Source organism: Amblyomma mixtum, chromosome 4 (genome assembly GCF_055824585.1).
Source record: "Amblyomma mixtum isolate Tamu chromosome 4, ASM5582458v1, whole genome shotgun sequence".
Taxonomy (NCBI): domain Eukaryota; kingdom Metazoa; phylum Arthropoda; class Arachnida; order Ixodida; family Ixodidae; genus Amblyomma; species Amblyomma mixtum.
The window spans coordinates 74,838,933-74,866,803 of NC_143015.1; the positions used below are offsets into that span (position 1 = coordinate 74,838,933).

The 27,871-nt window shown below is 44.9% G+C and overlaps 1 protein-coding gene across 1 annotated transcript in view; it reads right to left on the bottom strand.

The window, feature by feature from the left end:
* Positions 1 to 10,668: 10,668 nt before the first annotated feature.
* LOC149347052 (uncharacterized) overlaps positions 10,669 to 27,871 on the bottom strand; it is a 58,055-nt gene continuing 40,852 nt past the window's right edge. The window contains exons 7-11 of the mRNA XM_089541474.1: positions 23,424 to 23,471; positions 23,237 to 23,272; positions 20,573 to 20,701; positions 12,653 to 13,567; positions 10,669 to 11,527 (exon numbers count right to left, since the gene is read on the bottom strand). Coding sequence (XP_089397600.1) covers positions 10,718 to 11,527; positions 12,653 to 13,567; positions 20,573 to 20,701; positions 23,237 to 23,272; positions 23,424 to 23,471 — 1,938 coding nt within the window. The 3' untranslated portion in view covers positions 10,669 to 10,717. The remainder of the gene's footprint in view (positions 11,528 to 12,652; positions 13,568 to 20,572; positions 20,702 to 23,236; positions 23,273 to 23,423; positions 23,472 to 27,871) is intronic.

The window sequence follows — 27,871 nt, forward strand, 5'->3', positions numbered from 1 at the left end:
AAAAACCCCAGGTGGTCGAAATTTCTGAACCCCTTCAATATGGCGTCCCTCATAGCGTGTCGCTTCGGGACGTTAAACCCCCATGAAACCAAATAAAACTTAAGTAAATTTCAATTCGTTGATGGCATTGTCTTGCTAAGTCACACTAAGTGATACACCAGTAACGTGCACCGTCCGGCGCCATGCTCGGCATGGCATTTATTTGGGAGTAAAAATTACTTCTGCGTGCCCAATTTCTCTCGCCTCCGCTAAACTTTAGCTGCAAACTTCGAGATCGTTCAAAACTCGAAACATGGTGCAGTTTCCGGCAGCACAGGCAACAGAAGCAGCGGTGGCCGTGGCAACGGTCACAGTATTGAAATTTATCACGGAGCCCTCCGTTATTCGACTAAGGGCACCCCCTCGTTAGCGTCTGAAGTACGCCGGCTCTTCAAGACGGCGATAAGACTTCCCATCGAGACGGACAGTTGGAACGTGATTGCGAAGTAGATATGAAGTTGTTTCGGGCTGGTAGCTGGGCTAACCCTATAATTGCGTACTGAAGCGGTAGCTTCACTACTAGAGGTCCCGGACTGAAATCACCGTGTGTTGCCGATGGCTTTCAAGGCTCAGCCAAGGTCAAACCTTCAGTTTATAAATTCGGAAAACCGGTGGACGGTCAGCGGTCAATCAAATGGACAGGTCAAGGTCATTTCAAAGGCAAGTCAAGGGCGACCTGGGGACATCAAGATCACGTCGAGATCAACCAAAATTTGGGCACGTGATCGACTTTGGGCTCGCCGAGGAGCCTAAACGCGGCGTTTGCATGGTAGGGCGTGACGCCACGCCATCTTTAACCGAGTACATGACGGAAGGAGCGCCGGCGCTCCTAGGTTTGATTAAACCCAGTGAGAAGCGGGAGCTTCACGATGGTTTAGCCTGGAAAATACCAAAGAAACGGTCAACGAACAGCATAACAAGACTTGGCAAAAACTAAACCATTGTGAAGCTACCGCTTCTGACTCGCTTTAACCAAGCTATAGCACCGTTAATTTTTGCCATTTCTTCTGCCTCAGGAGAACTGAAGAAGAAAATAAAGGGAATATATGCCGGCATTAGGCACGCACAATTCTTATTTCAGTAGCAATTTCGCTGCCAGAAATATGTTTCTGACTTTTCCAAATTTTTCACATTCTAGACTGGGTAGATCACTTTTCCAACAGTTCGTGGTGACTCGCGATGAACTTCTTCGTACGATCGGATACAAGTTGGGCGCTACTTGACTTGTACGTCTGGACGGTTCCTTGTGTCTTCAAAAGTGCAACAGCATTATCTACTCATTGCTACCGGTAGTATGGATGTCAATTGTGACTTTTAAGTAGTTCGTTCTCAGCCAACGACAAAATCGTTGATAGCAGCTTAAGAATGTTTTTATAAAAATTGCGTTTTCAGTCTTTCACTAGAGAAAACAAAAATTGCTGCAACTTATCGCTTTCTTTGCCCACGGAATTTCAAGCGCAGCATTATTCATGAATTTCACGCGCACTCATTGAATAAGTGAATGAGCAGCGGCGTTTAGCTGGTTAAAAACGTGCGGCTGACAATATCGACCTGCTATTCTTCATTACAAGCACCAGCTCAAAAAATCGTGATATACGTATAGGGGTGCTCGTTTTATTGGTCACTCGCCTTTTTTCTCGTTGTATAAATTGTTTTTTTACCTCGCGTTATTGTCCTATGGCCATTTCGTACTTCAGTGTGGATGCGTAGCGCATTCTATTCGTTTACCCGCAAAAAGTTTTCCAATAATGCAGAAACAGCGGGAAGCGGCTCTGATTTCGATATCGATTTCGGTGCTTTCAGTACACGTTTTGAATTTTCGCAGCAAAAGAGCACGTGTGTCAAGAACACTCTTTGTTCTCACATCCCCATGTTCGACCGCTTAGCAATGGTAACTTCCCGAACAATCTTGAACTCGGAAGGTCATTTTTCGCTGCGCCATTCAGCATGGTCTCTAAGGATATGGACACTGCGTAGTGAATTCTCCTCGGATCATATACAACAAAGTGTCAGAAAAAATATCACGATAAACCTAATCATGCCATGGAATCTGGGCCAAGAAATGTCTGCATCGACCGACAGGACAATTAGCTGTGCGAGGTTGGTTGGTTGGCCTCAAGTAGAATAGCACATACCCACTACGGGTGAGTGGCCAAGACACAGGCGGTGTCTTGGCGCGCCTCTGTCTGACGGTGTCAACGCGGCTTGTTCCTGGTAAATGATAAAGTGGTGTACGTGTTTAATAAACTGCTTTCCAACTCGTGTTTAATGAAGTTTATGCTGCGTCAGAGTACTAGAAATGGCAGCACCAGGTTGAGAAGACATCGCAGGCATCGAACATTGTGGACTCGTTTGGTTGCATCCGGAGGAGAGCGATCTGCGTACTAAAAGAGATAATCAAGAGCTGCACAACCTCAGCCACCTTCGGGGAAGCTTCTCCAACTTCGGTTATGCGTCCCCTATACGATTTGGAGGCACTATGGCGAGCTGGAGCTCCAGGCTTTGACAGGTCACGTGGAACACACTCCGCCAGTACAATGTGACGCTCAATACGACGTTCTACCGAGACGCAGCTGTTCTACACTGACATCTTCAGCGGTTATGTGGAGATGTGAGCAACATTGACGCCGGCAACACAGGAACTATCACGGCATCTCGAAACTCCTTTTCTTGGTTAATACTTATACGAAACTTTCTACGTCTAAAGTGGCGACCTTTTATGTTTGTTTTTCTTCACCATCTTCATCGAGTTTAGGGTAGGGGTTTCACTGCTTGCCATATTAGTGGGTCTCATTTGGTAGTGTTGCCACTGGCTGATATGACAGAACATGGTGACTTGTAACCAAACGCCGTCCTCAAACTTTTAATGTTCCTCTTTCCTTCGTTCTTCGCCAGTTCCACGCCGAAGCCACTCCTTAAAGGCGCGTTGTCATGTATTCTGTCTAGCTTAAGGTCATTCTTCCCCTTAGCTGTTATCTGTTTCCTCAGTTTGCGGGCGCCTGTGGGTGTAGTGGACACGCTTACGAAACTTGAGGAGGTGCTGGACCGTCAAGGTATCACACCGTGCTTCCTTAGGAGCACTTTGAGTCAGATGATAGTCAAAATCAGTGCTGATTGCGGTAATTTCATTCACAGCAAACTAAGGTTAGCATATAATAGGTGCAGAAAAGGAAGTGGCGTACTTTTCAGAGACATGCGCATTTGCTTTTCATGTGGTGAGCAAAAACGCAGCGTCTGTTTCGCGCCTAATTTCCTAAAGTGCGTTGTCAAACCCCTGAGATGTGGCTTTGTGGAATCTAAAGCGCTTTTGATCCCAGTATGGCTAGCTGGCCCTCTGTTGCCGGACTACTATGATGCGGTGCGGAGGCTTTACGAAGCTTCACTTTATCCACCGCAAAGAGAAAAGCGGCTTCACGACTGCAAAAGGAAGCAGGCAATGGGCGAATTGCTGCTGCTCATTTCAATCAAATGGCTGAGCGGAAGTTTTTCTTCATTGTTTTCCCAACATTCTTGGGAATAACAATGATTGTATTCTTTCTTGAATTGATGTCGAGGTGCAGAGACGGGCCTGGTATATCGCAGGTATAAATACTCATTATTTTAATGCGAGGAAGTTTAGGTTGGCGTCGGGCAAAAGTTATGGAGTTTTTCTAAACGAAATTGTCTTCTTAGTCGAGAAGGTCGCGACGTCATCAGCACCGCCAAAATTTGAAAGCCTAAGCACCTGCTATTGGACTAATCCACCTCAATTCACTAACTAATGCTCCTTAATCCATTTTCTGGGGCGGATCCATTTTCAGACTTGGGGGGCCGTTTTGAATATTGAGGAGGTTGAACCAAGTTCTACATGCTCTCGCATTATCTTTATGAATACGTTTAAGAAGGCCCCGAGTTTTTTCGTTAATTTATTTACCCCCGTCATCAGGCGCAGCAATATAGTGGGGGAACGGGGTGTGAAAATGCCAGTATAAAATGACACCACCACAACATGCATTCAGCAAAGTATCAATTTTGAAGTAGGACATAATAATGCAGTCAAATTATGTGAGTATACAATAGGAATCAAATATTACAAACGGGCAGTTCAAGCTTTGTTAGACGTTATAGATGTGCCGGTGCGTGTGTGGACGCTGGTTTAGTGTAGAAGATGTAGACGAAGTGCAGGTGGTATTATGCCTTGCGTTTCCATAGTGAAATCTTTGAGCAGCAGCAACGGTACCAACGGCCTTTCGAAAGGATGCAAAGCGGTCGAAGGCATTGCTTTCTGCAGCAACATCCCTGGCGTTCACTCCTTGTCCTGACCAGCTTTCACTTACTTTTCAGCCGATTTGGTTCGGAGAGCGGGATTTTGAAAATTAAAACAAAATAAGTAGGCCTAAACGCGACTAAATAGAGTATTTAAGTATAACGTTGTTGCCCTAACCCGGTCCCTACCTGTTGTTAATATATTTCAGTACTGCGAGCTCTAAGCGCTGTCACTTGTACGGCAAAGCCCTAACTGGAGCTCAGTACTGCATCATTTCTTCGTTACTGACCATTCCGGCTTCGCGCCACTGATACACAAGAGTATGGAGGAAGTTTGCCTGAATTTGTTATTCTTTTAGGCACGGAATGAATTTTTTAGTAAAATGAACGCTAGGCAGCCAACTGTGATTAGACAGCAGCGCGATTCTGTATAATCACAGCAATCATATAACTCGAGAAATCGTGGTAGTTTAGGTTACGAAGTTCGTGAATTTACCGTACATATTACTTTATTATCGGCAAAAAATACTAATCTTCATCCTGACGTCATGTTATTAAGGCGATGCTTTATACGTGTGTCTGTGACGCTTTGTTAGTTATTTTTTCAGAGATTGATGGATATTATATCCTCCTGTTTTTACAATAATATTTGAGCTACACGTTCACCCTTTTCGTATCATGCTGCGCCTGTTCTGTGTCGCGTGGTTTTATCTTGGCAACGCTGCAAACACTACTTGCGGGTGTGTTACTCGTCAGGCATGTTCAGACTGGGAGACACCCGTTACAGTCAACAGCGTGGCCTTCAACGTTGAGTGGATTGTCCATGAATCCAGGTGTTGTCCTCTGTGCATGAACGCCCATCATTGCTCCAACACGATCTGGCCGCAACCTGTCTCGATTTCCAAAGCCAGGTCACGGTCTCCCTTCGCCAGCTGTTCGGCTGGCCGGCGTACGTGAGTAGAATGTGACACAGCAGCCAAATGACAAGGACTTGGGCACAGCTGTTCATCCGACGGGCCTCAGTGCCCTCGTTTTTGTTGTATACCGGCCCGAACGTTTAATTAATTGCCGCTATCCTTCAAAGCATTTGTGGTAAGAATCTGAGGGGAAGGCTTACGTTTAGAAGGCAAGAGGATCGAAGGCATTTCAGAACAGAAGGAATCAGAACATTTTGGAAATGAATAAGGCGAAACCTTCCTACGCCAGCTAAACTGAAAAGTTACTTTCATGAAAGTTCTCTCGTTCCGGTTTTCCCAGTGTGCAAAATGTGTTTTTTTTTTCCTTTCAGCAATTTCAAGTCAAAACGATCATTTGGGCATGACAAGTAAACATGGGACCAACTGGAACCAACCAGTCGGCTTCCATTTGGTGCCGACAGTGTTTTGGCCAATTTCAACTGGTATTTTTTGTCTGGAATTGTAGCATATTGACACAGATATTTCTGATTTCTATTGATGCACTCGTAAGCAGATTAAACTGCATGATTAGCATTACCTACTTAATAGGGGGGGAGCTTGTCTTAACTTCATTTCCTTTAAATCTGTGGCAGAAATGCCACAGAAAAACGAGACGAGACAGGAGTGAACGAAGCGCCTCGTTTTCATACTCAGCGCATTTCTGCCACAGATCCAAAGATGAAACACCAACTAGCCCTACTTGTCGCATTGTTAGCTTCGTTTCCTTGACTGATAATGGCTGTTACTCAAGCCATAAGTGCATTGCCTCCAAATCTAGCGTCCGCTTTCATGCAATGCACATGCAATACGAAATCGGCTCTTCTTTTGCATCATTACTCTTTTGCATTGCTTTGCATGCACCCTTTAAGCACGCATGTGGTTTTGGGATTCCGCTTCAATGTTCCGTCTTTTATTAATCATTGTGAGCCTTCTCTGGAAGTACCGGGTAAATTTACAACAATATCCAGCTGTATGCGAAACTTTTTGCCGCTTACACCCTTCTACGATCCGCGTATCACATATTCTCAAAGCCCCATGGTCACGTTTGACCTATCCTGTCCGCTGTCGGTAGAGCGAGAACGCAGATTAGTGACGGTGTGACATGAGCAATCTTGCTAGATCGAGATTATATGGGCAATGTGCACGCTCGATAGAGTTCAAATGGAAACTGAGGTGAGTTTTTTGTTGCTCTCTCCATTCCCGTTTCTCTATATGTTTGAGCAAGCCCGTCCTGATTACATTTCTTCAGTGATCATGCAAAATTGCGCACAATTAATGCGGTCCAGTATACATGGTGATGTCTTACAATCAACTGGAGCATTCACAGCAGTAGATTTAGTGTGTGCCAACGTGTACCGTATAGTGCGCATTTCTCTCGACAGCGTGACAAAAGCAAAAACATAGAAGCATTATTTAACGGATTAAAATCTATGCAGCATTTCAATGCAGTAACAGCATATATGTACGCTTGACATTCAGTACGAGCACTTGGGGCACTTTTTTACATGAGAACCATTTCAATTCTATGCTTCGAGTAGAGATTTCACTCCTTCTGTAATAAGTTGTATACCTCGCGTGCATTTCGTCCTGTCCGGCATAGTAACCTAAACCGAGATTTTATCTTGATAACGTCAGAGGTCCCGTTGGGAAGAAAACCCGAGGTTCGGTACTGTGACGATAGTTCGGATCGGCCAAGAGTGTCATGACGTAACAGCCATACGACCTCGCGTGGATAATTCAAAAGCTTCTGCTGAAAAACAAAAATGGTCTAGCCGGGACGCGAGCCGCTACGCCTCGATCATGAAGGAGATAGGGTAGGGTACGATAAAAAGAGAACTTGTGTGAGCGTTTCGCATCGTAGAGTAGGCATTAACTTCTAGTTAAGATGACCAATCAATGCCACCATTTGATGTCGCCAATAAATACAGCCTATGCATACGAGGAGCCGAAAGCAGCGTGGATGGATAGATAAAAGATTGGAGCGCACCCTTTGTAACGGAATGGGGACAATTACAAGAATGCTGGGATTTTTTTTTCTTTATATATATTTAATGGTGTAGCAACTTGGTCTATAAAATGGAAATTTTCTTTAGATGCATTCTTATTCCTACACTTTTAACCTTATGTCAGCACTCTGCTTTAAAGCCACCACTCATAAAATCGCTTTTTGAAAACTTCTACCGCATATTCATGCACATGACTATCGTTATGTCTAAGCCCTAGAGCCCCAGGAAGAGTAACTGTGCCTGCATTGACATCCGGGTGGATAGCACAACATTCCAGTGTAAGATGTTCAATTTTTTCTAGAGATTTACCCCACACTGCACATTTGTCATATTCTTGGTTAAATTTATTTTTGTGGCCTCGCGTTCTAAGACACCCTGGTCTAGCTTTGATGAATAGGGCACTGTTCCTTTATTTTGGAACGATTCTTTTGTGACCTGCCTTTTTCAATTTCAACATATTTGTACACTCTGCTTCTTTTCTATTAAATTAATCCAGTTTTTACCTTCTGAGTTTTTACCTGTCATCCCCTTTGGTATTTTTCCTGTAGACAGATATAGAGAAAATTATTAGCGACTCATTTCTATAGAGGTGGTGACAAATGTCACCTAGCCATTAATTCCTACCGGGCTCAGTATGTTTGGACTAAGTGGCAATTTTCTGCCCTTTCCTATTCCCTTGACCTTCACCACTAATCTTCTAGCCGTCTTACTTTTTCCGACATTTTTGAAAATTGAGCATGTCCAGTTGGCTATACCGAAACTCTAGTGCTTCGTGGATTGGATGGATTGATGCATGGATGGATGGATGGAAGGATGGATAGGAGCGCCCCCTTTGAAACGGGGTGGTGGCAATTGACACCATGCTCAGCTTTTCTTTCTTTACTATTTTTTGTTTACTGTGTTGGCAATTCTCATTAGAGCACTACACGGGCCTCAATCTGAGGCCCAAGCCCGGCCCGGGCCCGAGACCTGAAGCCCGAGCCCGGCCCAGGCCCGCGGCTTCAAGCCCGGGCCCGGCCCAGGCCCGCTAAATTATCGCTCTAGCGGGCCCGGCCCGGCCCGTGAATCCCGGAGTGAAGCCCAGCCCGGGCCCGGCCCGGCCCGTTTCAGAGTAACGCTTGAGGTATACTGCTCACTCTGAGCAAGTAGACTGCTACTAGACCGATAAGAAACTGGCCGACAGAGGTTATGAAACCACAGTTTCGCTTGCAGAAAGTTGGTTCTTTTTAACTCAGAAGAAAGTGATTAAGAGTAATGCTCGCCAGGCCCTCTTTTGGACAGTGATCTCGTGTAGGTGCGCAAATATAAACTCGGAAGTTCCGAGAGCCAAATAAAAAGGGCTGCATACACGCGTAATAGACTAATTTGCGTTCCCCCATGATTTTAATCAGTTATATTTTAGCGCCCGCGAAGTATAAACATTAAAGCTGCCTAGCAAGCAGTAGAATGACATTTTTTTTAGTGAATGCGATCTCACAGGCTGAACTCATAGCCGAACTGGTCTCCTTTCAGCAGAAACGAAAAGCTAAAAGGCTTGAGTATTTCACGGTGCGTGGTTTGATGACTATAAGTGTCCTAAACTAATATGTCCTTCATGAATGCATTTCTGATAGTGTATAGGTATGTTTTGGGATGACGAACGATCAGTGGCCAATTAAGACCGGTTAAATTTTTCTCTGGCTGGTGGAGCAGAAGATAACGCATGAACCTCGTGATAACTTACAGGGCAAAACATTTGTCATGTCAACCAGGCTGAAGAAGCGAGGAGGTATAGATGTGGTTATGAGATGAGATTTACAAACTCTCATGAGCTTTTGTGGCTATTTCATTTATGAGACTTTCCGGTCAGATGATCAAAAAGAAAACCAAGCGCGCTTTAGTTTGTGAATTTTCTCACATGAGAAAAATATAGCTATAAAATAAAAGCTATGTTTTTGGGGATTAAGAGCCCAAGGGGAGTCAGGCTGTGAGAGACACCGAAGCAGAGGGCTCCGGATCATTTCGACCACCTGGGTTTCTTCAACGAGCAATGATACTACAAAGTACAGTCTTTGTCAAAAGTCACCAGGCTGCACGGTTTGCTTCTAGCTCGTACAGTGGAGCCCTTACAACTTCCTTGAAGCTGTAATGGTCGTTAAAGGTAAGGACTGGGGGTCTTCTTACCTTTCAACAACTTTTGGTCTTTAGGATCCTAAAGTGGCAAGGGCTCCACTACACAAGCTAGCCTGGTTACTTTTGAGAGAGATGGTACATGGCTGTTACGCTGGTCGCCTGAATAGAAATGCGGCCGCCGAGGCTAGGAGCAAACCCTGGTTCCTTGGCTCAGTAATCAAGCGCCTTGACCACTAAGCCACCACGGCGTGGAAATAAGGAAATAAATAAGTCAAAGAATAAAGCTTCGTTTTTTCTCAGCCCGTACTATAACCCAGAGCTCATCCGTATCGCTGCTCCAATGCCACAGTTGTGTACTTCACTCTGCATAGTGAATGAATAGTCGGACACCAGCCATTTCTATATAGACCCAAGCCCGGCTCGCGTCCGCAGCTTTAAGCCCGAGCCCGGCCCGGGCCCGCAACTTCAGGCCCGGGCCCGGCCCAGGCCCGGCTAAACTAATCATATCTCGGCCCGGCCCGGCCTGCGGGCCGGGCCAGGCCGGGCCCGGGCTTTCGGGCCGGCCCGAGCCCGTGCAGCGCACTAATTCTCATTCCCTGCCGCGGCATCGTGCCGCCATGCGGTGGTTGCTCGAACTACAAACGCTGCCGAGGACCGTACAATCTCGCCGCAGCCCCATGAGATGGCTCGCGAGAACAGTCTTGCACAGCCTGGCGGAAGTAGTTGCATGCTATAGCATTACACCGCTAACGGCTACTTAAGTGTCCCTAGAATTTTTAACGGCGTAACTCGAATACCTAAATCGCATTTCATTTCTGTTTTCTGCTGATTTATGATCTCATTTTCTCATGCTATATAGTTTTTTTTTTACATATGTGCAAGGAGTCACGAATGCTAGACAGTCATCTATAAAATGTCTCCTAAATTAAATTTTTAAGTTGGTCATAAAAATCACGGCGCCCATAGTTAATCCTTAGCTTCTGAGATGGGAGAGTTAAAACTAGCTATACCTCTGACCCAATTTCTTTAGCCGCTTCAGATATCCCCAATTTCTTTTTAATATGTTGGTAAAGGTCGACGGGAATTTATAATTTAATTTTCTGGCTTTTAGTGTGGAAGTATATCAAACTGAGAGATCCGTGAATGCACGACAGCAGCAAAAGAAAAAGCCGGATAAATGCCAACAAAGGTGTCCATTCATTCAATAGTATTAGAACTTAAGGCACTCGAAAAGAAAATAGCAAAGAGCCAGGCAAAACGCAAGTAAGGCATCTGTCTTCTTCACTGTCATACAAAATGTTGTCGCACCAAGAACTGGTCAGCGGTTATAATCAAATCACAATTCCTACTGTTGTCTATTTAACCAAGGATTCCTAACAAAGATCCGACAAGTCCTTTCGGTTGAGGTTTCTTCGTAGTCGTCACCCCAGGGACAGGCTCAGGTTGAGTCTGCTGACTCTGAGGTGCTTCAGTCGAAGTTTCAGACTCTTTAGAAATGGGCGTGGTCTGAGTCTCCGGCTCCTCATCGGGCTGATGTGGCTCGCCCTGAGGCTCGGAGTTATCATCGCTACCAACGCTCTGTTGAGCTTGCGAGTCGTTCGTGGTTCCTTGTCCTACCGCCTCTGAGCCCTCTTGGGTAGCTTGCGGTCCTTCACCTTCGGATTCACTCTGAAGAAGAGGTTGATTCTGCGACGTAATTTGCGGCTCTTGCTCGGGCTGTTGCTGTGACTCCGACTGTGGCTGTTGAGTTTGCGTCTGCGATTCTTGCTGCTGCTCTTGCTCAGACTGTAGCTGTGAATACGGCTGTGGCTGTTGTGTTTGAGGCTGGGATTCTTGCTGCGGTTTGCTCTGTGGTGGTGACCCCGACGTTGGCTGCTCTTGAGGCTCCAGCTGCGGCTCGGTCTGAGGCTCTGAACTGGAGCTTGTCGTATTTACCATTGTACCTGACGCCGGCTGCGACGCGGACCCCGTTGACTGTGGACTCTGTTCTTGGGGACGTGATGGCAACGTTTGCGCATTAGTGTCCTGCTCGAAACTAGAGTTCTGCTGAGGCACATCCTGAGGAGTCTTTAACTCAGATGACTCATTCGACTGGAGTTCTGGCTGCGGCTCTAGAGGCGGCGTCGATCCTGGTGGCGATTCTGTCTCCGCCTGGGGCGTTGGTGTTACCTGTGGCAGCAGTAATGGTCTATTGTTGCAGCTCGCTAACTATCTTATCTGTGCTTCACATGTCTCTTTGTTCATACAAACAGCGCCATGAAAGAATAAACTATAAATGAAAGATTTTTCTACAGACTTTTCACATAGGACGTAGCGCTATCACTTCCACCTATGACTCATCATCACTTCGCATGCGCAGACAGTTTCGGCATTGCAGGTGTGCCCGTACTTCTCATCCTCAAGGGAATTAGAATACGAGTTATGCTACAAGTCCGCACTGAACGCCGAAACGTATTAGATGCTACAGCCAACGTAACTGATATCGTTAAAACTGCTACTCATTCCAATGTGCGCTCAGACTATGGTCTCACGCAGTGATCGCAGCAGAAGTTCCACTTGTGCTAGTGGGTCAGACATATTGACTTTTTAAAGCAACGGCGAGATCAACCAAATAGGAAGAGGAGGGGCGTGATTTTGATTTGTGGGTATTACTTTATGATCTATTTACACTCAACACTTCTAAGTTTGTCAAATGAACAACATTTTATACCAACACAGACTACACAGAGTTGGTGCACAAAATACATTTTACTACATTTACTTTCCTTACAATGTACAGTTTACTGAACTTACCCGTACGGCCTAATCAATGAACACATTGTTGCTGTCAGAAAAATTCTCCGCTATTCTCACTTTATTTGCGAAAATCAAGCTGGTTCTCCGCGTAAATGCCTGGAAGCACTAGGGCACACCATATACGCCGAAGCAATTTATGTTCTGAGCGGGTATGATAAAAAAATGCACGCAGCAAATCTGGCTGTCCCAGTACCCATTTCAGATGAAAATGTAAGCTGTTTTCACCTGAGGCAGTTGTCGAAAATTCCTGCATAGAAATACCCGTTCCGGTAACATATAGTCACATTTAACTCGTGCTCCTGATTACTGCAGTGTGCCAATAAAGTTTACAATACAATAACGCCAGCACAAAGGTAAAGTATCGTATCTGCTTTTCTGCATTCGTTCTCTGACTATGATATAAATGTGACTGTCGTACTTAAAAAAATCCGAGGTAGACTATTGTCTCGCTTAAAGACAAGAACTAGTCAATGAACTGCTAGCAAGTCAACGACCCACAAGCAGTGAGAGAAGGCCATGCGGTTTTTCTTTGTCCTCAGTAGTGGAATCCGCGTCATTCCCGTCGGAGGAAGATCCCGATTCAGTTTCTTTCTGTGATTCCAACTCCGCCCCGGAGCTAGTCAAGCCTCCTAAAAGAGATGAAACAAGGCCTTTCGGCTTGTCATCTTCAGATGCCGAGTCCGACCCAGAACCAGTCAAGCCTCCCACCAAACTCGAGACAAGACCTTTTGGCTTGTTATCGTCTTCTGATGACGAGTCCGATCCCGAACCTGTCAAGCCTCCTACTAATGTAGACACTAGGCCTTTTGGTTTGTCATCGTTTTCGGATGTAGAATCCGATCCAGAGCCAGTGAGGTCTCCTACTATTGTCGACACTATGCCTTTTGGTTTGTCATCGCTTCCGGATGTGGAATCCAATCCAGAACCAGTCAGGCCTCCAACTAATGTCGACACTAAGCCTTTTGGTTTGTCAGGTTTGTCATCGTTTCCGGACGTGGAATCCGATCCAGAACCAGTCAGGCCCCCAACCAAAGTTGACACAAGGCCTTTTGGCTTGTCATTGTCCTCGGATGTAGAGTCCGACCCCGAACCAGTCAAACCTCCTACTAATGTAGACACTAGGCCTTTTGGTTTGTCATCACTTCCAGATGTGGAATCCGATCCAGAACCTGTGAGGCCCTCTATCAAAGTCGACACGAGGCCTTTCGGCTTGTCATTGTCTTCGGATGTAGAGTCCGATCCCGAACCAGTCAAGCCACCTACTAATGTAGACACTAGGCCTTTTGGTTTGTCATCGTTTCCGGATGTAGAATCCGATCCAGAACCCGTCAAGCCTCCCAGCAAAGTAGAGACTAGGCCGTCGTTGTTGGAAGAGACAGAGGTCCCCGATCCGGACGAAATTCCAGGTATGGGCTGAAAAGAAAAGACAAGATATTTTGGCATGACAACTTGACTTTAGCCGCCTTAACTCTACTGACAGGGTCGAAGTGTGATTTATCAGAGCGTAATTTACATTCGCAAGATTGGTTTTGAGACAGGTAAACATTGCCTTTATATTCTTGTCATGAAGTTATCAGTCCCCCAAATTCTTAACCCCTCGATTAAATCGGTGTTTTCCTTTGCTGTGCTCATGATTTGGCAGAAACTTTGTGAACGTAAAGAAAAAATGGTGTTGCCTGTTCAGGCTACATATTAGATGAGACTTTCTATAGTAAAAGCAAAATCTCAAAGTTACACAAAGTAACACGGCGCATTTTTCAGATATCTACAGTCAGAAAACCTGGACGCTGTTATAAACATTTTGAGGATCTGCGTTCCTAACGGCTGAGCTTCTGCAGTCTTCCGACAGCAAATCCAGATCGTTTGGCGCTACTCGAAAGATATAATAGACGAAGCTGCATGAACAAGAGGCTTCATACATGATGCATTTGTTCTGCCGTGAGCAGGCATTAGAAAGGGCACTGCGGTTTCAAGGAGTTTGCGCGCCCATTATCATGGCTTGCCGTGACGAACGTCCGTCACAGAGAATTATATACAGCACACTGAAAGGTGATCCTTTGAGACGTGCAAGGCTCGTCCTTATTTAAAAAAACTCAAAGAAGGCACAAACTACTTCGTGAACCAGTTGTGCTCAATATTTAAAGCTAAGTGGATGTATAGTGTTCGCACCCCAACTCACACGGCGCTGACCCATTTTGTGTTGAAGGTCTGGAGCCTAGCCAAAGCTACCTCACTCTCCAGAAGGTCCCCCTTACAAAAATATTTAGAGTCTATAGACTCTCTATAGAAAAATCTTACAATCTGTAGGCAATACCAATGCTATATACAGTCTGTAGACAATCTATAGATTACTTTAGTAGATTACTTTACTATAGATTACTATAGATTACTTTAGCCATACACTTTTAGTAGACTTTTCTCTATAGACAATCTATAGGCTATGAATATACAAAAAGAAATGTATAGAAAGACGATAGAGTCTATAAGAAGTCTACACACTGTCAATAGACCTTTTTTGTAAGGGGAGTTCGCCTACACAGAGCAATGCTTGACTGACAGCATTTGTTTTAGAAAGAAGCAAAGCCACCACATTTCAGGGCCCTTTTTTTTAGTCCACAAGTGTGCGGTGATATTAAATCCGTCACTTTGTTTTCAGTGTCACCTATCATGCGCAAAGCTGGATCCCAGCTTTCGTACAGCTAACATTGTTCGGCCTTCATGACAGATGTATGTTGTTTTGCCTTCCACGCACATGAAACGAAGCGAAATGTCATAGTGCAAAAGCAAATTATTGCAAGCGCAGCCATTCTAAGGTATTCTAGCCCGTTTCCAGATATTCTAAGAGCAGCTCTGACCGCTGGAATGAGCGCCCCCACGTTTGGCGGACACTCCACTATCATTCCGAAGTCAGTCACTCGATTATCTTTCTCGGTCAACAATCGTTTATATCATGGCCAAATCTTGTAAAACTGAAAGTTTTTAGGCCTTCTGTCAGACATTTACCGGCAATTCCAAGTTCGTAATTTGTGAAAACTATTTGCATTCTCACAAAAAAGACCTTAATTGTGGAAATCCCAACTTGTCGAAATCTCCGTTTTACGACTACCATGCACATGTCACTGAGATTTCGGTTAGACGCTGAAACTAGAGGATGGGCCAAAACGAGAAACACTGGACAATTATTTTGTGCCCTAACAGAGTTGTTACACCGGGCGAGCTGGCAAATATTCATTATGAAAATCTGGCAGAAAAGCCCTGTTCCGTAAAAGAAAAAACGTCCGTGATGCCATGGAAGATTTTTTTTTATGCCAAAAGAAAACATCGGTGTCAGCCAGCCCTCAGTGATGAGCATGCGAAAAATTCTTGAATACATTTTGGTTATTTTTCTTTTTATTTCTGAGTCCAGCGGTTTGCGTATGCATCTCCTTCTTTCGGTTCGTTTTTGTTCTCTATAAATTTCCTCTCCGGTGCGGAATAAACCTTATTTGGTAGTCTGCGCTTTGGGTTCCTTCATTGTTCCTGTGTACGTATTTTCTGTTATTTGCATTTTTTATCATATACATTGCTCCTGTTCCTCGTCCGGCTGCATGCAATCTACAAGGCAGCACAGCCGGAAATATTGCAACGACTGGCCGACGGCGCGCATACATTTTTCGATCTCCTTCTAGAGCGGTAGTGTAAAGGTCGCACGTCCGGCTGACAGTCAGAAGTTCCTCTATTGTGTTTCCAACTCAGATGCAATGTCCTTCTTAGGGCATTTTTTGAACATCTATATTAAAGCAAAAAATATTCAGGGGGCACTTTGTTGACCTAAAGTGCGGTGAGGCGGAAGCCCTAAGCGCGGTGTTGCTGCTTGTGTCACTCATGTGTGGTTAAGATTTTAAGCTTCGCCTCTAAGAGTGGAACGCGACAGCGTCTTGCAACGCTGCCAGGGAGTCCACAGAACGCCATCGCCCGTTCTGCTCTACGCCTTGCTCGACGGTAAATTGGTTTTTGAGGAAAGGAAATGTACCTGTCTCGCATATCTCGGTGGACACTTGAACCTCGCCGTAACGGGAAGGGAGGAAGATGGGAGTGAACGAAGACGCCGTATTAGCTAGACCCGCCTTTGTTCATTCTAAACCTTCTAGCTGGCATGGCGGAGTGGTTAGCATGCTCGTCTCGCACTCCGGAGACTGGGGTTTGATTCCCGAACTCGACCAATTTCCTTCTCGGTTTTGTTTATTTATCTGGCCTGATTAGAAAGGTTAATTAGACTGATTGGATGATTAAGCAATTAACTAAACTCATTCCCACTTGGAGCATCACTATACGATCGCTTTAATTGGTTGCATGGTTGCCAGCCAAAGTACAATTAACCCCGTTTGAAATTCGCGCACTGTGACGTCACGACCGTTTCGACCAATTGAGAAGCGTGACATTTCTGTCGACAACTCCTGCTTACAACGATGAGGCATTAAAGGCTTCCGCCTTAATCTAGAATAATAGACATCCAAGAGCAGGACGTTGAGGGTAAAATTTACGGGCGGATGGCATTCGAAATGAGGATGACTCGGCTTAAAAACGACCTGGTCAGCATGATTCAGCGACCAGCCCTACAGGAGCTTTAGCAGTCTTTACCTACTGAGGCCTCATGGTGTGCTATAGCCATTTTATTTACATGAATATTCAGCCTTCAATTCGCAAGGTTTGTTCTGTCTTGTACTGTGAGCCCTTTTCCAAAGAAGCACAGGGGCTGGTTGTCTAAGCTTTTTTTTCTTCTTGAAAGCAGCCTCAAGGTTATAACAGCATAGTATGTTGCATAAAAACAAGAAAAAAAGAGTTGAGTGGCTACGGAATGCAGAATTACGAGTATAAACTTTCCTTTTTTTTTGCCGTGACACAGTATCAAAAAACATCACTTCCTCGTGATATTCTCGACATTTTTCCTTCTGCAGTTCAAGGGGAGGAAGTAATTAAGGCAAAAGGAAAAAGCGGAGAGATGTGGTATTTTATTCAGCCGAATTCGTGCAGCTGCTTTGAAAAGTGTAACGTTTGTACACCATCTCTTCAATTCAGAACCCTGCCGCACTCAAGGCATCATCGTGTCAGCACTTCAGCATCCTTTTCCTTCTCTTTGCTTTCGCAGTATGCTCTACGCAAAGAGTGTGATCGAAAGGTTTTTGATTAGATCCCTATATTAGCTAAACTATTAAGATCGAATAGCTCATTACATGCGATCACTTCTAAAAAAAAAGGAATGGCCAATAGTCACTCGAAGCTCGCCTCAAAATTTACTAGTGCATTTACACTACGCTGATGCAAAAAAACATGTTATCGGAACTAGACGATTTATAGACACAGGCTGAATGGATAGTTTGCACTTCTTACAGCAGCCCCTTCTACCGACCCGGACTCATCACAGCATCATAAAGGCCATGTTCTTTTATAACGCCACGCCTGTACCTGAAGTGTTTGTTTTCCTTATCCTGCACTACCAGTAAGGGTTTTTTTATTGTAAATAATATTTTACTGGCACAATTAATTTATTGCAGACTCTTCACATAGGAATATCTCTCGCCTTCTGCTCTTTTCTCGCCACTGCTTTATAGCTCAAGCTTTCCCACTCCCGCTCCCATGACCTTGTAATTAACCTCTGTTAGGAAAGAGGCGCTCTCACATCTCCTCTCATTACGCCAACACCTCAACAAGTGTCATAGCCTAGCCGTCATCATCATCATCAGCCTGACTGCACTCAATGCAGGGCAGAGGCCTCTCCCATGTCTCTCCAATTAACCCTGTCCTTCGCCAGTTGCGGCCACCTCATCCCCGCAAACATCTTAACCTCATCCGCCCGCCTAACTTTCTGCCGCCCCCTGCTACGCTTGCCTTCGCTTGGAGTCCACCCCGTTACCCTTAAGGACCACCGGTTATCTTGCCTTCGCATTACACGCCGTCTATGTCTTTTTTGGAAAAGGCGGGTCGCTTGCGCAGCTTTGGCCAGATATAACCAAGTCACGTAAGGATCGCACGCTATAATCAACCTGCGGCGCACAGGTGGCGCTGCAGTTGTTCCACTGCGCCCCTAAAAGAATTTGAAAGTGCTCTGTTACCATCAACCGTTGACAATGCGCTAGGATTGGTTTATTCTGCTCACTTCATTCGCACCAATGATAATTGAAGTTCTGATTCAAACTTCCCGCTTTCCCGCATTATTATTGCATGTTTGTCAGATGGCGCTTGTATGCGTCTTTTTTGCTGTTGTTTGCATTAAACAGGCCACGCATTCAAAATTGCATTCGCAAGTGCAAATTTTCGCGTTCTCTTACTTTTAGACTGACTTGCGCACGGATGGAAGTTGATGAAGACGACATCCAAGCCACACCGCGAGAGGCTGGCAGCTCAACAAGCGGGATATTAAGTGGGCTGTCAATCACGCCATATGGTATACCCTTACAAAACACTTTATGAGTTTAGACGGACCTTAAATTCAAACTGATCAATATAACCGTTGATTATAAATTCACTCGGAATTGAGGTTCACTATTGAGTTGCTATAGCAAATTGGCTACCGCGTTCAAATTGAAACACAATACATAATTTCAATTGTGGCGCAGTGGCTCGCTCCATACGTTCTATCGAGTGGAAATGGAATGTGTATTGAGTCTCTTCACTCGCTATGCTGAGTGGTAACAGCCTGCATTCTGGTGCAAATATTTTACCAGAACGTTATACAATTATTTCATCGGGTAAAAAGCAATAAAATATCGAGTCCGCCATACATTCTAACCTTTCTGAAACCTCAGGCGTGCACTCCAGCTATACGGCTTTAAGCTTCCACGAAGCCAACAATGCATGTGAAACTTTCGATGAAGCAACACTTTCTAGCCCGAATCAAGAACAAAGGGTGTGTGCCAAACTACTCAATGTATCCTGCCTTCACAGTGTATGAAAAACGAGAATGGTCACGCTACACGCTGATGAGCATTCCAACTCCGCGGGGGAGTTGGAATGGGTAGCTTCGCAAAGAGGATTTTACAATGCTCACAGCCAGCAACAGGCGTAGATGCCAGTATTCGGAGAAAGGTTAGGGTTAGGGCTAGTGGGTAATCGACAAGAGGTGCCATAGCGCACAACAAGGAACCGATGCAACATGCTCAATGTGGGAAACATAAAAAGATTTTGAATCATAGCGAAGCCTCAATTGCAGCTGTACTTTGAATATTATTATAATCCTATTGTTATTTTTTCTCTGCCCTAATTTTTTTGACCCTGAGTAAGAAGTCAACAAAAATAAAGCTACGATGGCGTAGTATCAAGTGAAACATGATTTTTGCGTCACTGCAGGTTTGAATCGCGCTCATGGGTGTAAGGCCCTTATTTTTTTTTGTTCCATAGACGGCACAGCTCATCTACCAATAAGCGATTTTTATATGAACGGATGCCACTATTTTTTTTTCTCTAGCACTATTTCATCAAAACTGCTGCCGTCAGCAGCTTAGTCGCGCTGAAGTCGAAACCGCAATCTGAACCATTAAAAGTGCGCTTTGAGCTTATAACAATCCTTCCATGGGTGCTTTCGACGTAGCCTAGTTCATGGATGCGTACCAAACTTTACGAAGTCAATTCCGCTTATTGTCCGAATGATTCTCTTAGGCCAATTCCATTTTTTTAGGCCTTATAAGAGCGTCTTGATGTGTGGACGCCGTTTTAACCGTACATTGTTATATAATCTCATTATGCCAATTTGTAATACTCTGTAAGCATGCGCGCTTGTGACATCATTTTGATAAAGGGCATTATTGTGTTCTTTCAATGAGATGGCCGTAGCCGCGTTTTTGGCCACATTAATCAGACATTATATGCGTGCTATTTATTTAAAAGTAGATATGACTGCATGCATGTCGCATTCAAGGTGCACCAAAGTCCAGCGCCCAAGCCGCCGGCCGGTTACTTTTATTTAGTTTTTTTTTTAATAATTGTCATTCTTTTACTGCCACTAATTAAAATTTTCATTGTTCTGCGCCGCTTAAGCAAGTTGTGCTTGTGTGTGGCACTGGCAGCCAGCAATATATATAAATAGTCTTTCTCGCCACACGAGTAACAATTTTCTTTTTCACAAAGTGAACAAAATGTGGACATACAAATTGCTCAGAGGGACGCATTTTAAGTAACACGGCATTAAACAGATATGTACGCAAAGAATTCGCAGTTCTAAAAGAGAAATTTTACAATAATCACAAGAAAGATAAAAAGGTAGAAATGACATCGACATTCTCACCATCAGAATTTGCAACAATCGTAGGATGTTTCTTGTGCTCGCTTCGCACGTGTAACCGAACAAAAGCTCAATCCCTGCTCATATAACTTATTGAAATAAAAATGCGACATAAAACTAGGACATAAATGTTCGCGAAATGCAATCGGGGCAGTTCATACCAAGGGTAGCAAGCCCAGAATGCCACCGCTCATGACCCTCGCGCCTTTGGCCAGTCCGGTGAGAACACCACAGACGAGACTTGCGATCCCCTCGAGAGTGGTTGCGTCGATGGCCTTTTCACTGACGCACTGCGTCGTTGTGGAAAGAATGGACAAGGAAAATGGCATCCATTATATACACGAAGCGGGAACGAACCACCACTGGTTCGCAGTCATCGGTGTCCCTCTTAGACAAGGCTCGGCGGGAAGCATGACAGCCATTACCAGTTTTTGAGAAACCTCGTTGAAAAAGAGGTCTTAGTGGTCTAGTTCTCCAAACAAACTGTATTCTTGCGACTTTTCATTATTTCTTTATGATTGTCTTAATGCCCAAAGTAAATTAATGCTTGTTCGCGCGTTTCCTCGTTAACTGAACTGAATTTTGGGCGTAAAACATATCCTCTTTTTGGAACCCGATCATAACAGCCTTATTTTCTATAGTGGAGACAGCGTTTCTTCGGCTGCTGCGTACCCAGCAATTCTGTACAAAAGCATTATTTAATGGGAAAGAGTTTATAAACGCAATTTCTTGATATAGTTAAGATTTCACTACAGCAGTCAATATACATGCAGATCTTGCCTCGGCAGGCCTGCATCTTTTTGCTATTAACTTTTTTTGCTGTCGTCAAAAACGCTCCCCGTTGGTTTCCTATGGTAGTCTTAACTACTCGATGCGAGCGACTAAAAACTTTAAAAACAGATTTCGCAACGCATTGGAAGAATGAGCAGTTACCTTCAATATTTCCAAACAGCACCTTACAATATTCCAATATTCAAAACTTTTGCCCAAAAATGATGGACATGGCTATAGGTACTATTGAATCAACTTTACTTATTGATTCGTTTCAACAGTCTCAGTTTCAGAGGTGAGGTATAATATAAGGAGTAAGGTGCAGAGGAGGTTGCTGCGAACTAAGGAGTGCCCAAAACCTAATTAAAATATGAAGTAGAACCAAAGATACTTTTACAAAAGTAGTTAAACTTATCGACGACAGTAGCCAATTATATATAACATCACCGATGTATATAACATTATAAAATGAAGCTCTAGTAAACATAATAGGGGTGCAAGGTCCGAAGTCATCAGCGTTTTGGCATAAAGGTACTGCCAGAATGTCAGAAGAGAAAGTTTAAATATTCATATTGGAAATGCCTACGCTCTATTAGAGCAAGCTTGACTAATAAAGAGTCTTGAGCACAAAGAACAAGGTCTGCACTACGTTTTTCGTTTCTAATTATGCACAGTTGAGTGCTACTCACTGAAAGTGTCGAGCAATCTGGGAACTGTCATAAGCAATCTTTATGACTCTTTAACAAGGATAAACGCAGCAACCTCCACATTGTACCTGCAGCTTTTCACAGTTAAGATATTCGCTTAGATATTTTACCTTGGTTAGCCTCGAACGGCAGTCTTAAAGAACTAAACTGAAGTGTTTATTCAATGAAACATTGCATTTTTGTATTGTTCGCCGCGACATATATTTCGGCTTTCACCTTACTGTTGAGGGCTTTGAAACTTAAACGCATGATTTAAATTATGTTTTGTGCTTCGGGAGCCGTATTTTTTGGGACACGATGTGACTGCAATCGTGCTGCAGAGAAACGAAGGCAACTTGGACCAAGAAAACGCGCATGCACACTCTTTAAGCGTCGTCAACTACAGGGCCTTTCTTACGGCGTCGCTTCTAAACATCCGAATTTGTTTATTTCTTAGTTATGGTACGTTTCACTACCTACCAGCATACTCTAGCTGAGGTTTACTTTTTGCAGTGCCGTTTTTCAGGCCACAGAAGAAAGGAAGAAAACCTTGACTTCCTTAAATGGAGCAAGTTAAAATTGTGTCACAATTATAGAAGATACGCATTTAAGGAGAATGAGAGAAGTGGAACAATAAAAAAAATTTTTGGGCGCACTTAAGGAACTTATGTGCGACTAACGCAAAAGCATTTCAATTCTATTCCGATTCTAATCTAATTATATTACTGTACTATTTAAACTATGTTATAATTTTATTCTATTCCTTTGTATTTGGTGCAGTTGTAAGCGCTAGTACTGACGATTACTGGCTAAAATTTCATAATTTCCGGTCTTAGATGACGTCATACTTTGTCGACCAATCGCGAGTTGTGGGACGCGGCTACTTATGGGCGACGCCGAGTTGTCCTGTCGATGAGCCATATACAAGAATTTCGCATTAAATTAGATTACAACTTACGAGGAAACGACTCTAGGTCGATACTTTCTCACGGCTCTTCGTATTATACGTCATAACGATCATGCTCCTAGTGTACTGTGTTTCCATTTTTTTAAGGCTCACAGCTTCGACGGATAGTTTGTTGAAGGAACGTTCCAGATTCCTGTATGAAATACTGCCGGTTTCACGGAGTGATATTGGTATGCAGGCTTCCAGACGAGTTTAACATGGATCTAAATGTAACGATGTAGTTTCGCGATTCGTAAATCGGCATCATATGTGTTAAAGCAAGTGCAAAAGTACGCGCTTCAAGCGTTTAAACATAAATTCGCTTATCTGGACATTTCTGAAAACTCAGGAAGACTTGGCTGTTGAGAGATTTGCGAAGGAATTGCAATTTAATATGAGGTTTGGAAAGTTAGCTTGCTTACACTGACGGTGTTGAACAGGTCCACAAGTGCTGGGCCCTGTCGACGAAAAATGAAAGGAGGTGTCAAGGAATGCGTTACTTCTTGCAAAAATAACAAATCTGTATTGTACTGTTGTCACACTGTATTGCCGTCACAAACGTTGTAAATAAAGCACGGCTAAAACGGTCATATCACGTATGGTGCTTACCTTGTTGGCTTTTGACCCACTGCAGGTACCTTTGACATGGCTAAAGCACTGTAATGGTAGCGGTGAAAAAAAAAAAATTTTGTCAGTAAGAATGAGAGTTTGTCATATGAATCCAAGCAATAATGTGCGTCGCCAAACAGAAGGGGAAAAAAACTGAATGTGTGAAGTGACACACGTGTTCCTAGTCACACTCTCCTGATAGCATGATTGATCAAAGCATTTTGTTTCTTCGTTGCCTTATTAAGCAATAAACGACTTTACTGCGTCTTCACACGGGATGAGTGTGTGCAGTCGCACGTTACACTTCTGTGAAGAAATTGAATGGCTCACAGCTCTGCAATCAAAAGAACAGCTTGGAATAGATACTAGACGCTGGAGGCAATGCTTGCGCTGAAGTTGGGAAGCATGGACTATTTAAGGCAGGTATTCGCCATCACGCGACCAAAAGTCCAGAAGGAGCCATAGAAATTTACTTTTTTCCCACTGTTAGCCACATCCTTTTCAAAAGCGCTACGCAAGTTTGACCGCGACGTTAATTCAGAAAGTGAAGGAAATCTGCAGTGTCTATTGTTTTTGCTGACTCGAGTGCAAACACCGCAAACTTGGTCTTGAAACTTTCATCCATGTGTCATCAACATGATTGTCTACCACCAGAGCGCTGGTTACAGAACTGCACCTCAAAGCTCGCACAGTGTTTCACCTGCACTTGTTGAGAGTTGACGCATGCACCTGCCATGCACCTGCCACCTAAAACCTGCACAGTGGCCACTTTCGCCATGCAGCTGTTATCTACATGGTGTTTCACCTATGACTTTACACAATTTTTGAAAATAGGCTTTTCGAGCTGGAAGAGTGCTTTTTTCGGCGTAGCGTTGTCAGCGGTGTAGTACCGCAGGATTCAGGACGTGCTAACAAGCAGGCTTGCTAACTAATATTGAATAGTTATTTTTATGCGAAGCATACTAAAACAGCCCAACCCAGCTCCTCAAGCGCGGCGGTGTCGTTACCATTGACCTTTCGTGACCTCCATGTCATACCACGTGATGCGTGACGTCACAGCAGATGAGAAACGGGGGCCCAGCTCGCGCCGTCGCGCGAGGCGTCACGACCAATGTGTTTCCTGCTTCTGCCGCTAGGTGCGCTGTAGTGAACACGTGATGCTGGAGCGGCGGTATCCAAGGGGGTGCGCCTGCCTCTGCTAGGCGTACACGGGATAGAGATGCCTCCTGGAGACAGGGCTGCTCGTTGGAATGAGAAGCAAAAGTTGCGGCGTGCTACAGAGGCTGATGAAGAGCGTGAAGAACGTCTAGCCAAGCGGCGTGCTCGATATGCAACTCGGCGACAATATGCTTCGCATCTGACTAGGCTTAACCTAAGCTAAGCCTCAGCCATTTTTTAACTATCACTGTTAGGATGCTCAATTACTGAAGGCGTGCAGCCCACCGCAAGTAATATCCATATAAGTTTTTTGTGGCTCAAGAAAGATGGGCTACAACGCGCCAAAATACATCTCCTTCCGAGAAGCTTGGTGGCAAAGCAACCTCTCCAGCCCATGCAACTACTCGAAATAACCAAAATCTATTCGGCCACAGCGCCGAGGACAACCGCGGTTTGGAAAGCAACCTCTCCAGCCCATGCAACTACTCGAAATAACCAAAATCTATTCGGCCACAGCGCCGAGGACAACCGCGGTTTGGAAATTCTAAGAACATTTATGGATACTAATTACGATGGGCTACACGCCTCTCAGTAATTAAGGAGCGTAGCAGTAATAGTTAAAAAGGTAACTACTTAATATCAGTTCACCAGCATGCTAGTTAGCATGTCTTGGATGTATTCTGGGGTACTATACCACTGACAATACTATGCCGAAGAAAGCGCTGTTCTAAGTAAAAAAACTTATTTTTAAAAATTGTGTAAAATCTTAGGCGAAATATCCCATATCTCAGCTTACTGGCAGTCAACACCTCGACGTTATCTCTACCGCAGTAACTATTGTACACCCAAGTTCCTTTGACAACTGCGAACGTGGACAAAAGCAATCGCCCTTAATTTTTCTTTCCAAGCGCATTTAAAGCACTGCCGTATACTGCGGCTTCAAGCTAAAATGAAGCGTAGACTCATTAGCTTTGAACTGCTCGCTTTCGAGAAAGTTCTCATTGAGCGCCACTATTACCTTGGAGCCGACGGCACAATGGAAGGAGCCTTTTTTTTTTACTTGCTGCAGGTGGCTCGGTAAACGATACGTGTTCTACATCCTGTGTCAAACCATGTACCGCTTTAAAGAAACGCGGACACTGAGTTTTACAACGTCTACTGAAAATTTCCATATAAATCGCTTGTATAGAATTTTGGGAATATGAAGGCCATAAGATATGGAAAAATATATGGGTATCCGTGTCTTCTCCACACGGAGTCCATAAGCATTCTACGTTATTTTTATAGGAATTCCATGCAATGTACATGGCGTCCTATGGAGTCCGTAAGGTTCTATACTTTATTCCATATAGTCCATACCAACTACATATGCTTCATACTGACTGTATAAATGTCTTGTGGAGACGTATACAATTATAGAACTCGTCATATGGAAACTTGCAGCATGGATGGCGACTATTAAAAAGCCTCTATGCCTTATCCATGGGCGTCCGGAGGGGGGGCAAGGGGGGGCGGCTGCACCCCCCTGGAAAATCACTCACTCTAACCGTGAGTGATGGCCGCACACCAGGGGCGGCGGTGCGCTCAGCAAAAAGAGTAAAAGCGGCCCCGCTTCCAGCTTTGGGTCACATCTGCGAAGTGCCGCATCCGGGGACGCGTCGTTGCAGACATACAGCGGCACCGGCGAGCATGTGTTTCGAGGCGTCTTGAGATGGGTGCCTGTTTCTTTGATCTCTAGAGAGATAGCCACACGGAGGCAGACAGTGCACATTCCGGCCACCGATGAATTCTTCAGGAAGGAGGGACAAATCAGCCGTGTCCACCCCCGCTTTGTCGGGCTGCTCAAGGGCAAGCAGGCGATGAGTTGGCGCCGCCGCCGCTCGCTGTCTCCTCCGATCCACGGGAGAGCGCAGTTCGGTAGAAGCGCCGCTTTCAGAATCTTCGGCAAAGGGGATTAGCAGTTGCTTTTATTCACGGCGACGCAGTCTCCAGAGGCGCCCCCACACCAGCGTTCCTTGCATCTTCTCCGGAAACCAGCGCCTTTGGTCAAGGCAGCCCGATGGCGCCTGCCTGGCTCGCCTGGCTCGCCTGTCACCTCTGGCTGGGCCACAAATCCCAACAGCGCCCATGTACTGTGCGATGTCAGTGCATGGTAAAGAGACCCAGGTGGTCGACATTATCCGGAACTCTGTACTACTCCGTCCCTCATAGCCTGAGTCGTTTTGGGGCTCTGAACCCCATAAAAACACACAAAACAAATTTTCCGACCGGAGTGGCGAGTGTCCCTTCCCCTCGGAAGTCACGAGGCGTTCCTTTCACCCCCAAAGTGCGTATTCGGGGATACTGCGGCAAGTAGGCCCTTGCATGTGTGCGCGCCTCTGTGTTTGTGCTTCGGTATTTTTAGTGGCCGGTTGTCAACGAAGCTGAGAACAATCAAGACAGCGGACGAGAAAACGACGAGCGGCGAGTAGTGTGTGTGCAAATACTCGACTGTGCGGTTGCGCGAGCAAGATGGAGCGAGGCGTATGAAGCTGCGAGCGTGCATTTATCTTGTAAATAAGTTTTCGTTGTATATATAGTCATTTTTTGTTTTCAACGTACGCATTCAACCGTTTTTTCAATCAATGTGTATATATTTTTAACACTACCAACCCCGAAGAACTCCATAGCCAGCTTTGTCTCGCGCGGTTCCGAATGATGGACATTCGGCGCTTCTTCAAGCGTCAGCGGTTGTCTGACGAAGCGTTATCCAAATGCGCCCCTGCAGATTCTGGTGTGATATGTGACAACGGTGTAGCATTTGAACAGAGTTATGCAAGCTTTTATCACCGGACAGTAGCTGATGTCGTCGACTCCATGGAAGGGACTCTGTCAACAGTGAGTTCAGGTAATGCAGCAGGCCGAGATGATTCCATTTCTCCTTTCTTGGGATTTAAGTCCGGATTTGACCAGAGCGATGCAACCTTTCATCACCGGACAGTAGCCGACGTCGTCGTCTCCATGGAAGGAACTTCACCAGCGAGCTCCGCTCACGCAGTAAGCCGAGACGATTCCCTTTCTCCTTGCTTGGGATCGAAGTCCGGAGACAACATCAAGAAAACAAATAACTTGCCTCAAGAATATCACTTAGGAGAGTTTCTAGGCAAAGCTAAACTCACTGGCATACCGGACTTGTTGAAGTTACGTCTTCTTACTAAGCCATGGTCGCCAAATGTTACATACGATTTTAAGAAGGATGTAACACCTGGAAAGAGGCCTTTTCGACATCAATGGCTGGGAGATTACGCCCC